Raw genomic sequence first — 13,119 nt, forward strand, 5'->3', positions numbered from 1 at the left:
CAAGATGGAAGTTTTAGGGCGGTGCCCTGGGTTCTTCTTCTCCCTTGGCATCCATCTTCTGTAGTGATGTGGGCACAAACTAGTTTCAGTGGATTGGATCAGAGTAGAAATGACCCTGTTAGTATAGGTGATAGACATTGGCGCAGAATTGTAAATAATGGGTACATAGTTATCTGTATAAGAGGTAGCGACCTCCCATCACGGAGGGGAGTCACCTTGTGTCCAGGCTGCTGTGAACACCTTGGCCAGACACAGGAGGGGAGTCACCTCGTGTCCAGGCTGCTATGAACACCTTGGCTGGACACAGGGGAAGGGGAGTCACCTCGTGTCCAAGCTGCTGTGAACATCTTGGCTGGACACAGAGAATTGTAAGATAAGAACTAATAAACAATGCGAGAAACCAAGAAAACCAAGACCTTGAGACTCCTCATCATTCTCGCGCCAAACACTGAGCACCAAGCTCAGCACAGAACACAGAGACACAGAGTCAGACAGCAGACCCTAAATCCTTCAGAGGTCAAGAGGGAAAATCACGCCTTCGTGCCCACATGAACCACTAGCCTTTGGAATCTCGAGTGAGAAAGAAACAACTGATTAAAATCCAAGATACTACTGCAGAACTTTCAAAATCTAGGAAATACAACTGTCCCAGCTTATATTTTAGAATAGAGCTTTTTTCAATCCTCAAAAATCAGTTGAACCTTTCTGGAAAATTTCTCAGTCATTCTGAAGATTGCACTGAAATGTGAAGTAATATTATTATTTTAACCTAATTTTTGTGATTAATGTCTTTGGGTAGTTACTAAATAAAAAAATCAGAGTGACATGTAGCTTTTATATCTTCAGATGCTGTCTTCTTTTGACAGACTTTGAAGATAAATATATTTACATATTCATATGGAAGTTTAGCTATATATTTTCAAGTTTTTTGGGTAGCAATTTTTTTACTGCTCTGATGGGAAATCCATCATACCACTTTTTAAGCCTTAGGACAATTTGCCTCAGCTAAATAAGGATGGGAGAACAAAGTGTCATCAGGAAGAAGTAGCAATAAAATATAATAACAAATTAACTGAAAAAAAATATTGCAGGATCACTGTGAAGGTTTGACAATGCCTGCCCTGGTAGCTCAGCCTGGGCTGCAGCATCCCAAGATATTCCTGATACTCTGACTGGAAAAGCAGGATAAGGACATGCCTGGCATTGAGCATGTTGGCTCTGCTTGAACCACCCGATAGCAGGCTCAGTCCTGATACAACACAGATTTTATTCCCTTGTGTGCTGTAGGGAGTTTGATCTGACAGTTAATAGTCAGGATTAGGATTAGAAGTCACAGCCCTCTTGTACATGACCAAGCAACAGTCCTACACCTTTCCCAGAAGGACCAGAGAACTCTCAGCCTAATACTTGCTGCTGTTTGCTCCATTGCCATGTGTTGATAAAATCTCTCTCTTAAAAAAAAAAACCAAAACAGAACACAAACCCCAAGACCAGGTTGTCATGTGAGGAGTCCTTCCGGGTTTCTGTAAAAAAGAAATAAATCCAGTAATGCAGAACTCCAGTAGGAAGGATATTTTGGATTTAGAGAACATTCCCACCTTCAGCATTTCCTGTAAGTACCACACTGAAAACCCCCACATTTTGAAAGAGGCCTGTGAGTGTGGAAGGTGAGCCTTTCCGGGAGCTGGTCGTTAACACGCCTTTGTCTAATGAGCACTGATGTCAGAGCTGGCTGCAAACACCACAGGGTTCAGCCAAGGAAGCGGCTGCCTGAAGATTAATGGTGACAGTGATGTATGCCAGATGTAAATAGCACTAATCAGAGATGCCGGCCAGGAACCACGGGCCAGGCAGGAAATGAATATGTCTGAGAACTTTGCAGACTCACTTTCTTATTCTGACCTTTCAAAAGACCAAAAAAATTAATTCAGTTTAGCACAGATGTAAACACTTTCCCCGGCAGATGTTCTGATGAAGCTACAAACATTCCCAAGCCTGTGCCATGCTTGAGTTTTCATCGGGAATGGCTTAAAAAAAATTCCTTTTCCGATGCCTGGCTGGCAGACCCCAAAAGCTGGGTGTAATGTTCCTGTTCTCAGTGTTTCATATCTGAAACAACACACTTTTGTATGCTTCCTTTTAAACAGCAGCAACAAAGGAGGATTTTTCAACCAGAATTGTGTGCAGGTGGCACAAGGATTCTCCTTATCTAACTGAAGAATTTCACATGCCAACTCCCTCCCTTGGAATGCATCTTTTAAGGGCACCACTAAACTAAGTCCCTGAATTAGCAGACAGCAAGCTCCTCTACCTGACATTTCCAACAAATCTCTTTTCCTTCTGGATTTGCTTCATAGGGAAGAGATAAAAAAACCAACCATATCTTGGATCATATTATTATTAAATTCTAGGTCACATTATAGTTTCCAATGAGGAATAAACAACATAAATATTGAGGCGCGATAAATTGGTCAGAAGTGACTGAAGAGCAGAATTATTAATTAAAACCAAACTAATTCAAAATACATAATTTTAATTTTCAAGTCTTCAAATGTCTTTACATGAAAAAGAAATACGGAAATTCATGTTTTCAGACCATGCTCTTCAGTGAAGTTTCTTTCCATGTTTATTTCTTCCTGTAAGAAAACAATAAAAATACTATTGATTCTGGGGTTTTGTTTTTCTTCTCATTAAGAGGAAAATTGCTTCCCTTCAGCAGAAACCTAACAGAACAAAAGTGAGGAACAAACGTCATACTGGTAAGACAGGATTTGAATAAGAACAGTGCTGGAGCTCAGCTGTGGAGGAGCCTGGGCAATGCCAGAACATGAGAATGGAAACAGAGGAGGCAAAGTTTACATTTACTTGGGAAGTAAGAAAAAGAGCCTGGAGAGATATGCAGTGGGATTACTAAAAAAGGAGAATTTCCCATTGTGCTCCAGCTCTTTGTGCTGACCTGAACTACTCAGTCGGGGCTGCACTTCTATTCAGCTGGACTAAAAGCCTGGATCTCTGAGAGACTCCCTGTAAAAAAAAAATATGACATTGTCAGTGTGCAATACAATGCCCATGTTGCTAACACTGTCAGTCAGTATTTCTTTCATGGAGGGCAGCTATTGTGTCTATACAAATCAAGCATGACCTGATCATCAGCTGTGACAAGACCGTATCAAACACCAACAGAAGCCAGTGCAGACACTTTTCAGCCAAAGAACAGGAAGGTCCAAAGGATCCAGACATCACCTCATCAGCCTGTACTTTATGCTCTATTCAATTTAACTTTTGTGTCACATGAAGATTGTTGTGAAAATACATTTAGTATTTATCTAACCATTGAAAAATGTATCTCTACAAGTAATAGAACATTAACTGAACACTATTCTCACATTTCAGAGAGAATCTTGATTTGAGAACTTAAAAATCCATAGCCTCCTTCCCAACAGATTTGTGAATATATTTCAGTGGTTAGAGAAATGGTTTGGAATCAGGACATTTACTTCTCATCACATATTTTTTTAGCGGTTTCTAGATCTCTAGTTGTGTCATCAACATAATATTCTGGGTCTGCTTTTTCTGGTTTTAAAATAACTTATTTGTTTTCCTGTATCGGCATCCTGCAACACCCAAAATGGCCCAGAAGCATTTAGAGGCTCATTCATACTGTTGCTATAACTACTGTAGCCTACAGTGCAAAACAAGGATGCTCATTAGCACCAGCAGCAGTGCTGACATAACACAGGCTGACTTGGAGGCAATTTGGCTGCTTCGTGGCCTGGATTTAATATTCGCTTTCTATTAATGAGGGGAGGAATAAAGTGGAGGTGGAGGAGGTGGGGGGAAAGATTGTTTGTGATTATTCCCTCCCTCTCCACACTCTTCCAGATTTCCAAGTCAATTCTCCAGAGGTGCACAGCACACTGCTGCAGTCAGGACTGACCTGATTGCTGCAGTGTAGTACAGGAATAATTCAATCATCTAAGGCATGAAACCTCTTTAGGGTCATTGACGAATGACTTGTACAGCCCCTCCAGACCATAGCGGGTGGGTGTTGAAAGAGAGGACACAGCTGCTCACCCCATCTAGAAGCTGCCTGGCACAGTGGCCACTCATAATTCACTTCTGAATTACATTCCACACTCCATATCTTTCTTAAATCAGCTTAGATGGACTGTGGAGGCTACAATGAAAATGTTTTCTGGGAGCTGAAATCAGCAGGTAATAAAATTATGGCACATGAGCACAGACAGTATTTTATACACATAACAGGTAAAAAAAGCTCATGTGGCCACCACTATTGGAGAAAAGTGAAATAAAATCATGCAGTCTATATTTATTTACTTATCTGTAAAAGGCAGAATAAATTATTAAAGACAGCTGCAGTTAAAGCCAGTTTAAAATATGCATGATATGATGCATAAGCCTTCTCTGAAATTGAAAATGAGGTTTAAGCTGTAACCTTGCTTCTTGAAGTCCCTTGGATTGCAAAGGCAGTTGTGCACTGTTTCCCATTCAGTCTGACTTTACATTTTTATCACACAGGTAGCACATGAGAGTTTTTCAGGTTTTCACTCTTAAAAAATAAAAAGTCACAAGAGATAGCATCTTTTTCTTTTTTTAATGTTTCACAAATTTGGATTCCTAGCAGAGTTGGGTTTTTTTTTTTAATTTCTTTTGAATATTAATGTTTCTCATTCCCATCCTCCTCAGCTCCACAAGAAAAAGGTCACAGTAGGACTCTCACCAGAACTACCTATGTAAGTAAAATACAACAAAATTATGGGAGGTAATGAGGTCATATCTTTTCCTCAAAGCTCAGTGTCCTACCTGAGAAATCAAAATGAGACACTGCCATTAAAAACATGAGAACTATTTAATTCTTAATCAATTAAATACTGCATTAATTTTCCAGTGCCTCATTCAGCTAACACTGGAGATGTTTCTTTATTAGATGTATTGTTCCAATGATACCTCCAGCAGAAACTGAACTTAAAGCCAAGAAACTTAACTGACATCAGAATTGTATTGTGAAGATGTAATTTGTGCTGATCAACCTCAAAGATTAATGCATTTTTGCCTTATGCAAATTGAATTGAGAAGTTTTGGGTTATTTCTATCCTGGATGGGAGGTTGCAAGTAAAAATAAATTTAGTGGACGAACTGGAAATTAGAAGTGGGTGGCTGTAATTTCTGAATAATGGTGCAGAAATTAAAATATCTGATTGCAAATATTGCAAATTATTGATCAGCCAAAGCTTGGAGGAAACACTGCGAAACTGAGTTTGATGTCAGTGTGCTGTGGATGGAACTGGGTCTAGTCATGGGATTGAGGCTACAAAGGGCAGCTTAAGGATGGATGGGCTGCCTCAGGGAGCTGAAGATAAGGTTGTATTAACCTTAATGACAGGATGTACAGGTGTTTGGGATCACAGGCTGGTGTCACCCTACACTGAGCAGGAGCTGAGCTGCACAGAGCAGCCACCACTCTGGGCTGTGGTTTGTACTGTGAGCCCTGCAAAGCTGCAGTGTCACTTCCCCAAGTGACGAGGGCACAGCCAGAGCTGCCCTTAGACCATTGTGTGGGCACAACTGCAGGAGCCAGTGCAGAGCCACCTCCTGCCACCACCTCCTCTGGACACAGGGCTGGGGCTGGCCAGGGCAGCCCAGGTTGCTGCAGTATGTGAGAGCCCGAGCCAGCACGGACCAGGGGTGAGGGAGCAAAGGGAACCTTGCCACAAGCTTCTCTAGAGGAAGATGGAGAACCCACTTCTTTTATTTCCCCAACTCAACATTTCTGCTTCGAAGGATAAACCCTATTACAAAGTCATGAAATCAGCGATTAAGGAAGAGCCACACAAGGCAAGCAAGCCTGGGTAAGTGTTCAGGTCATGCCGACCCTCAGAGTGTTCTGTTTAAATGGAAAATTCCTCCAATATAGCTTGTGGGGGTGAATTTAGGGCACAGCTTGTTTCATTTTTGACATAGTTATGAGAACTCATGAACTGCAATCCTAAAAATGGTATCTGTAAAATATTAACTCCTTAAGAAGAGAAGGAACTCTTATTTTTTTGAGGACAAGAAACAAATCAAATTAATGATCTAAAAATACTAAGAAAGAGAGGTTGCAAGAAGTTCTGAGAAATGCTTCTCTAAAGTCTGAATATGATCCGGGAAAGGTTTTTTCAAAAATTTCAAATGACAGGAAGTAATACTTCCTTTTTTCTTTGTGAAACATTAAAAGTAGAAGACGCTGAGCCAACTGTTTATGTTCTCTAAGGGGAAATTTGGCCCCTTGGTCTTTAAAATAAATTAAGAAGGGTGCTGTAGATTAAAGTATTTCCATCTTTCTTTGCCGGTGCTTTGTATGTAAATTTGTGCTAAGCTATGAAGAGATAATATATGTAGGAGAAGTAACACCAACATTACTGTAAATGAAAATATGGAGATCTATAATGCAGAAGCAGAGAACACCTCAGAGGGAAAGACAAACTTTCTACAATGTTTCTTGAAAAGCTACTCCAATTCTGTCATAGGGCTAAGCAGAAGAGAAATCGGCTGAGCCTGCTCTTGCAGAAACCTGAATTCCATGAAGGTGATCAGATTGGCAAACCTGGAAACGTGACAAAAGCAGCAAGGTAAACATTGTAAAAGACTGAGATGGTTGGGGATTCCTTCTAACAAGCACTTTAGTGACTCAGGATATTTCCTGTACCCATGTGTGTGCATTCAGACTGGGCAGAGTAAGACTTTGAAAGGTTATCAGTGCAACCCAAGCATGCAAACACTACAGAATTACCTGGTATGCATCAAGGTAATCAGCAGTTATTTTCACACCACTGTTCCCCATACGCTTGCAGAGAGGTTTAAACTTTGTGCCAGCAGCCTTGGTAGGAATCCACTGACTGTACAGAGCAATAATCTACTCAGAAATGTAGCTTGTAGAAAAATCATACAGCTCCTTGCAAAGCAGGTTTTCCAAATACTTCTGTGATGTACAAATGCTATAGGTGTGTTAAATATTGAATGCAGAATTCCTCAGTAACTGCAATAATTAGTTGAACACTCTTGTCTCCAAAATTCATACATCCTGGAAGTATTGTCCCTAGTATTTACCATAAAGATGCAGGCTACAATTTTGGGTTTACTGACTTCCATAACAGTTTAATTCCTCACTTCAATGGAGTACCATGATCTCACTCATATATTAAGAATTGCATTTGTAGGTCCTGCCTGAGAAGAAGGAATATGTAGAATTCTGCAACACCACAGCCTAAAAGATGTACTGGCCCTTTCTTTCCACCACAAATCACTCCAGAATGCTTCAGTGCTTACCATAGCCTTTTGTCTCGGTCCTGCAGTTCCCACTTTCAGGACCAAGCTGTCTGCTTTGACCAGAGTTGCTTCTACAAGCCCTTCTAATCAATGAACACACGGTAGAGGTCACCTAAGTGCCCAAATTCTGCTTTTAGAACGCACAGAAAAGTGGCTGGGGAGGGGGTATCTAAACATTCCCACTGGTGCATCCGGAAAACCAGGCCATTTTTATTGCTCATATTTTGAAATATCCTGGTTGCAGACATGTAAAACCATTCTAAGATTGTATCTGTAAAGAGAAAGCAGAGCTGCCTGCATGCAGACAGTGCTGGGGAGCTCATATACCCCAGCTGTTTAATACAAAGTACAGCCATTCACTGCATTCTTACAATCTGTGAGACAGCACTTTCAGAGCAGTAATAATTCTCTGAAGAATTTCCCCCTTTTAATAGACCATCACTTCTTCATTCAGCCAGCTGTCTTTTACCATGTTACTCTCAGCTGGTGCCTGACTAACAGAGATTTGGCTGTTCTTGTATGGAAGAGAAACTTGTAGATTTTAGCTGGTCTTTAGATTTGGATTAAAGTGGCAATTATATTTGCAAAAAATGGAAAAAAAAACCCAACAAAACGAAATTACTCTTTTTCAAATAAAATTAGACAATAGTTTGAAATTTATTAAGTGATTTACTTAGCTTTTATGATTGCCATTTTTCACACAGAGTTACTAAAATAAGTAGAAAGAAATTTTAGTGAAACACTGCAGACAGAAATTTGGGTGATAGTAGAAAAGTTACTTATTTTGTTAGTTTAAAAGTTCATTTTTAGTTTAAATGTTTATCTGTTCATTTAAATTAGTTTCTTCTCGTATTTAGAAAGTGGCAAACTGAACAAATCTTAGTTTCTGTTTATTATTGCACAAGCTCACCACTGCACTCAGGTGTTGGGGGTCTGTGAGGCTCCTGGGTTGTGGCAGATTCTGGAGGAAAAAGAGAAACTCACAGTGGGCATTTCCAAACCCAGCAAGGTCCTCTCCAGCATTCCATGCATTTGTGTACTGGGTATGTGGCTGAAGTCATAAGGCTTTACCTTTCACTATGACCAAAATATTTTCTGTAGGTACAGGAAACTGCTGTTGACAGAGTTCACTGTACTTTTTGTAATTCTCGTAATTGTAATTCTTGTAATGAACTTCGTAAGGGAGTGAGGTCTCATTTTCCCTGACTCCAAAATCCCACTGCTATCCTGAATTTCATTTCTCCAGCATTTGTACCACTCCTCACAAAATGTTTCTCTCTCCCTAGTTAAAATTTTCATTCCTTCAAGCAATGACTTCAGCCAATAAACATGCAACACCTATTAAAATAAAAATAAACTTTAGAAAAAAAATTCCTCCTTTTCAGTTTTGTGCAAACCCGGGGTCATTACTGGCTTAAATTCCTTCTCAAAGAGATTGGAATTTCCTTTCATCTAAACTTCACATGCTTACAGGTCTTGCCAAGGGAGCCCAAACTGTGTAGAGCAGGCAACAGAAAGCAAGCCTTGATGAGGAAGTGGGATCATATTCCAGAAATATTCAGTCCATGAGACGTTGATCTGACCAACTAATCCTGAACCAGTAATTTACTGATACTTTCAGTGTCCTGTGATTTGCCCTGGAATGAAAATGGCTCTGAACATTCATATCCACAAAGCAACTGATAAAAATTGCTTTTTTTCCTCTTTCTTCGCTGTTTCCTAGGGCAGATTTTTTGAAATCAAAGGGAAACACATGCAACTTGACAAATTTGATGAAGAATATGAGGAGTTTTATAAATGAGGCACAGTGTCTCAGAATAACATGACAGAATGGCATTTGAAATGTTTGTGGTAAACAAACCAGACTACATGTGCTATTGCCCTGTAAGACTGACACCTAAATCATATTGCTACCATTTTGTCTTCAGGCTGTAGAATTCTGCATATTTCATTAAAAGCAAACTGTGGTAATAGCCTCAGAGTGAGCATATTCATAACCACATCTCTGCATGAGAATCTCAAGTTTAAACAGCTGACAAGACCTTCTTCCCTTATCAGTTTTACCATGCTACATGGTTTTAATTCACTTAAAGGTTAGTAGGACAACAGAAATACCACAGTGAAAAACCTCTGCTCTGATGTTTTTATAAAATGAGAAAAGAAGTATAACTCTGCAGGAAAAAATGTCAGGAAAGAGTTAAAGCAAATGTTCCTGAGTTCCCTAAAAGAATTATCTCCCTTAATGACGTGGTCTAATCAAAGGCTTTGTGAAAGAGTCCTGAGCCACAGCGGTAAGAGGTGTTCTGTGTTTCACAGCCTCTTAAATGCACAGTATGAACAATTCTTCAAAACTCCATTCTGTTTCTTAAGCAGTGTGTCTCCTGAAGAAGCAGTGAAATGGGGAGAGTCTTTTGGCAAACTGCTTTCTGAGAAAGGTCAGTAGTTTTTTCTCTCTCCATGCAGTCTGTTAGGATGGAAAATTGATGGTAAAGGATGGAAAATTATAAAGTCCAGTTATGCCCTTAAATATATGTGGCAGTTTTCTAAACTAGGTATGATGAATAATTTATAGCAGCATGTGTTTCCTGCTCTCCTTGTCCTCTTAGGCTATAGCTTGCTGTCAACTTGTGAAAATAGTTTAAAATAATTTTTGAGTTTGGTGTTTTATTGAACAAAGTAATTTAGCAGACAGCAAAGAGTCCCTTCAGTAAACAGGAGCATTTAATCTGAATATTGCTCAAATATTCCTGACTGTATATGTTCCATGTATTTAAGAAAAGACTTTGTCACTCCTGACAGGGTTTGTTTCTAAGCCAGTGACTGGATCCAAGCTGGCCATCATTTGAGAGGCCCTGCTGCTCCCATAATTATCAAGTGCACATATGTTCCTGCCTTCATTTTGGAGGGGCACACATATGTTTCAGTTACAGTGCTGGACACTATGTGCTTTTCAAATCTGTTCCTTGAACAGTTCACATCCACACAATTGCATTACTTCCTCAGATGAAGTATACTTGTGAAAGAAAATAACCTCAGCATAACAACAGCAGAACAAAGCAAATGATAGAGATGCTGAAAGCCATCCATTTTAAACTGCTGCTGAATAATAGTTAACTTATGAGAAAAGATTCAAATAGTCTTTTGATCAACCTAAATTAATATTCAGCTGGAATAAAGTCCACCACTTTCACCTACTCCCACATGTTTTGCTTAACATTTTTTCTAAATTTATGAGATCTTGGTAGCATTATTTTACGGATGCTGAGAATTCTATAATGAGAGTTGCAGGATCATAATAGAGAAACTGCCCCTCTTTTAAAACATTTATGTATTTTAAGATAATTATCTGTAATGTGGTATTATTCCAAGGGAGCAAAACATATTTTACTATTTTACTATCTTGCACAGACTCTTTGAAAGAGTAACTGTCTGATAAGTATATATATTTTAATGCAATTCAACTTTCCCTTTTTTAGGTGGGCTGGATGCCTTCACAAAGTTTCTGAAAACGGAATTCAGTGAGGAGAACATCGAGTTCTGGATAGCTTGCGAGGATTACAAGAAAAGCAAAAGTGCACATGAACTTCTGCCAAAAGCCAAGACCATTTTTGAAACATTCATACAGAAAGATGCCCCAAAAGAGGTAAAGACATTCCTCATTGTACACAGGGTTTGATTGACACAACTGCATCTGGTGAAATCTGCTTTTAAGAAGTGGATGCCCAGAAGCAGCTTCAAGAGCTAATCCTGCAGTCCCTTGACATAAGAAGACTCTCATGAAAGTCAAAACTCTGGAAGGAGCATGGACTTGTCTTGCTCCCTATCCCTTTTCCACCCCTCCACCTCCAATTGTATATCCTTGGTATGTTACTGTCAGCACAAAACAATGTTGATATGACTATCCTCACCAACACTAAGGCCTTTTTAGTATCCTAAGAATGAAAAAAGTTTTCATATTTCCAACTTCTTCATTTTATTGAAGTGTGTTATAAAGGGTTCCTAAATGAGCAAAAGAAATATTTTTTTGCCTGCCCTAAGAAGATGAACAGGTTGGGAGATTATCAACTTTTCAGTGAAATCACAAGCAGCCTCTTGAATAGGTCTTTTGGACTTACAGTTTCCTGAATTCTATCTCATCTGAGCAGATCAAATATGTCACTTACCAATACCTGTATTTTTTTTTATTTACCAGAATAGCAGAAGTTAGTGTTTAACTTCTGCTTCCTTGTAATGAGGATGAAAAAGGTGTAATTCTCATTTTAGTGGAAGGACTGCAAAGTGATGCAGTTTCCACCTGCAATTCCCATAGATTACGTTAGGATTCCATTATGCTTTTCCTAGGAAATGCTCACTTTTAAGGACTTATGTCCTTTTTTATTCCTTTCCCTGCTGTGTGCTTTTGGGGGGAAGCAGCCTGGGACAGGTAGCAGGTGCTGACACTGTCAATGCTTGAGACTGTTGGAAGAAAAGTGACGAGCAGGAGGAAAGCTGAGGAGAGAACAGGGAAGTCATAGTAACATAATGATTTCTCTCTGCCCTACTTGAGTTTGGTTCAGGCAGTGTGGGTGCTGTGGTTCACCTTGGACACTTGGCTTTGGTGTGAGTTCCTCCCTTTTGTTCAGCTGAGACCACACAGCTCTGGAGCTTGCACCTCTTCTCCTTTGCCTTGTCCAGCAGAACTCTTCTTCACACAAATTTCTGAGCCTACAGTTCGATGGAATCATAAAATTTTGGATGACTGGGCCCTTTTCTGATCACTTATTGCCCTTCAGGTCTTCGATCTAGACTATTTGTTCCAACTAGTTGTATGGGAATGACAGGTGCCTTTCAGGGAGGAAAAGAAAAACCTTATAGAAGCCACTTTTTGACTGGGTCAACAATTTATATATATATATATATATATATATATATATATTCTATCTAATTTTTAAAAATAACGTGCTTGAATCAGTGTCTGTCACTTACTTAAAATTCTTACACTATTAAATGTTTTCCAGGATGAATGCAGGAGCACATAGAATAAATAGTCATTTTGATACACTTTTCCAATCTAAAGCCTCCAGAGAGATATTTAAATTCTTTAATAAACCATTAAAAACAAACTAAAAAAAATAGAATTTTTTCACCTTCCTACTATCCAGACTACACAGAAACCAGAAGTTTTAACTATTCATTAATGTCATCTCATTAGAACAAGTTCTACTTTAATCCTAACTGAGAGCAGGAGGGATCTGTAATAGTTTGGTATTGCAAAGCTGGGAAGTTGCAACTGTACAGTGATCACTGCAAGAAAGTAACTTTTGGTCAAATATCAGAGTTTATCTTCTGTTTCACCAGTTTCCCATGGTACCAGTGATACATTTGTGAAGACTTCCTGAGAGCAATCACTGAAGGTGAACACTAATTCCGTGGTGTTAATATCCTGTTGTATGGAGGATTTGAGGTCCTTTTGATGCCTTGAGAGGCTACTTAGAACAGAGGCTAGACAGCTTTAAAGGAATTAAGTAGGTATTTACTAAAAAGGCCTTCAAAGGACACACCTTGGGCAGTACAAGAGCCCTCCTGTGGCTACACCCAAGACGGACCAGGGGTCATGAGTTTTCACACTTTCATAAGTTTTGGTCCATTTCCATATTGGGATTGATTGTCCAATTACAGCTTCAGGTTATGAAGTCCCATCCTCCCAGACTGCTCTCCTCAATTCACTGTCGTTTATACTTTTTGGGCCTGAAGCTGCAACGGTGTTCTTGGTTCTTGGGCTGGAAAAGGATTGTTTTGTCTAACTACACT

General features: G+C 39.5%; 1 protein-coding gene across 1 annotated transcript in view; it reads left to right on the top strand.

The window, feature by feature from the left end:
• Window positions 1-5,548: 5,548 nt before the first annotated feature.
• Window positions 5,549-13,119, top strand: part of LOC310912738 (uncharacterized protein) — a gene marked incomplete at its 3' end in the record, with an annotated part of 21,963 nt that continues 14,392 nt past the window's right edge. Inside the window, exons 1-4 of the mRNA XM_083867524.1 lie at window positions 5,549-5,870; window positions 6,531-6,632; window positions 9,703-9,764; window positions 10,806-10,972. Coding sequence (XP_083723650.1) covers window positions 5,752-5,870; window positions 6,531-6,632; window positions 9,703-9,764; window positions 10,806-10,972 — 450 coding nt within the window. The 5' untranslated portion in view covers window positions 5,549-5,751. The remainder of the gene's footprint in view (window positions 5,871-6,530; window positions 6,633-9,702; window positions 9,765-10,805; window positions 10,973-13,119) is intronic.

Source organism: Zosterops lateralis (genome assembly GCF_965231275.1).
Source record: "Zosterops lateralis genome assembly, chromosome: 9".
NCBI classification, from domain to species: Eukaryota; Metazoa; Chordata; class Aves; order Passeriformes; family Zosteropidae; genus Zosterops; species Zosterops lateralis.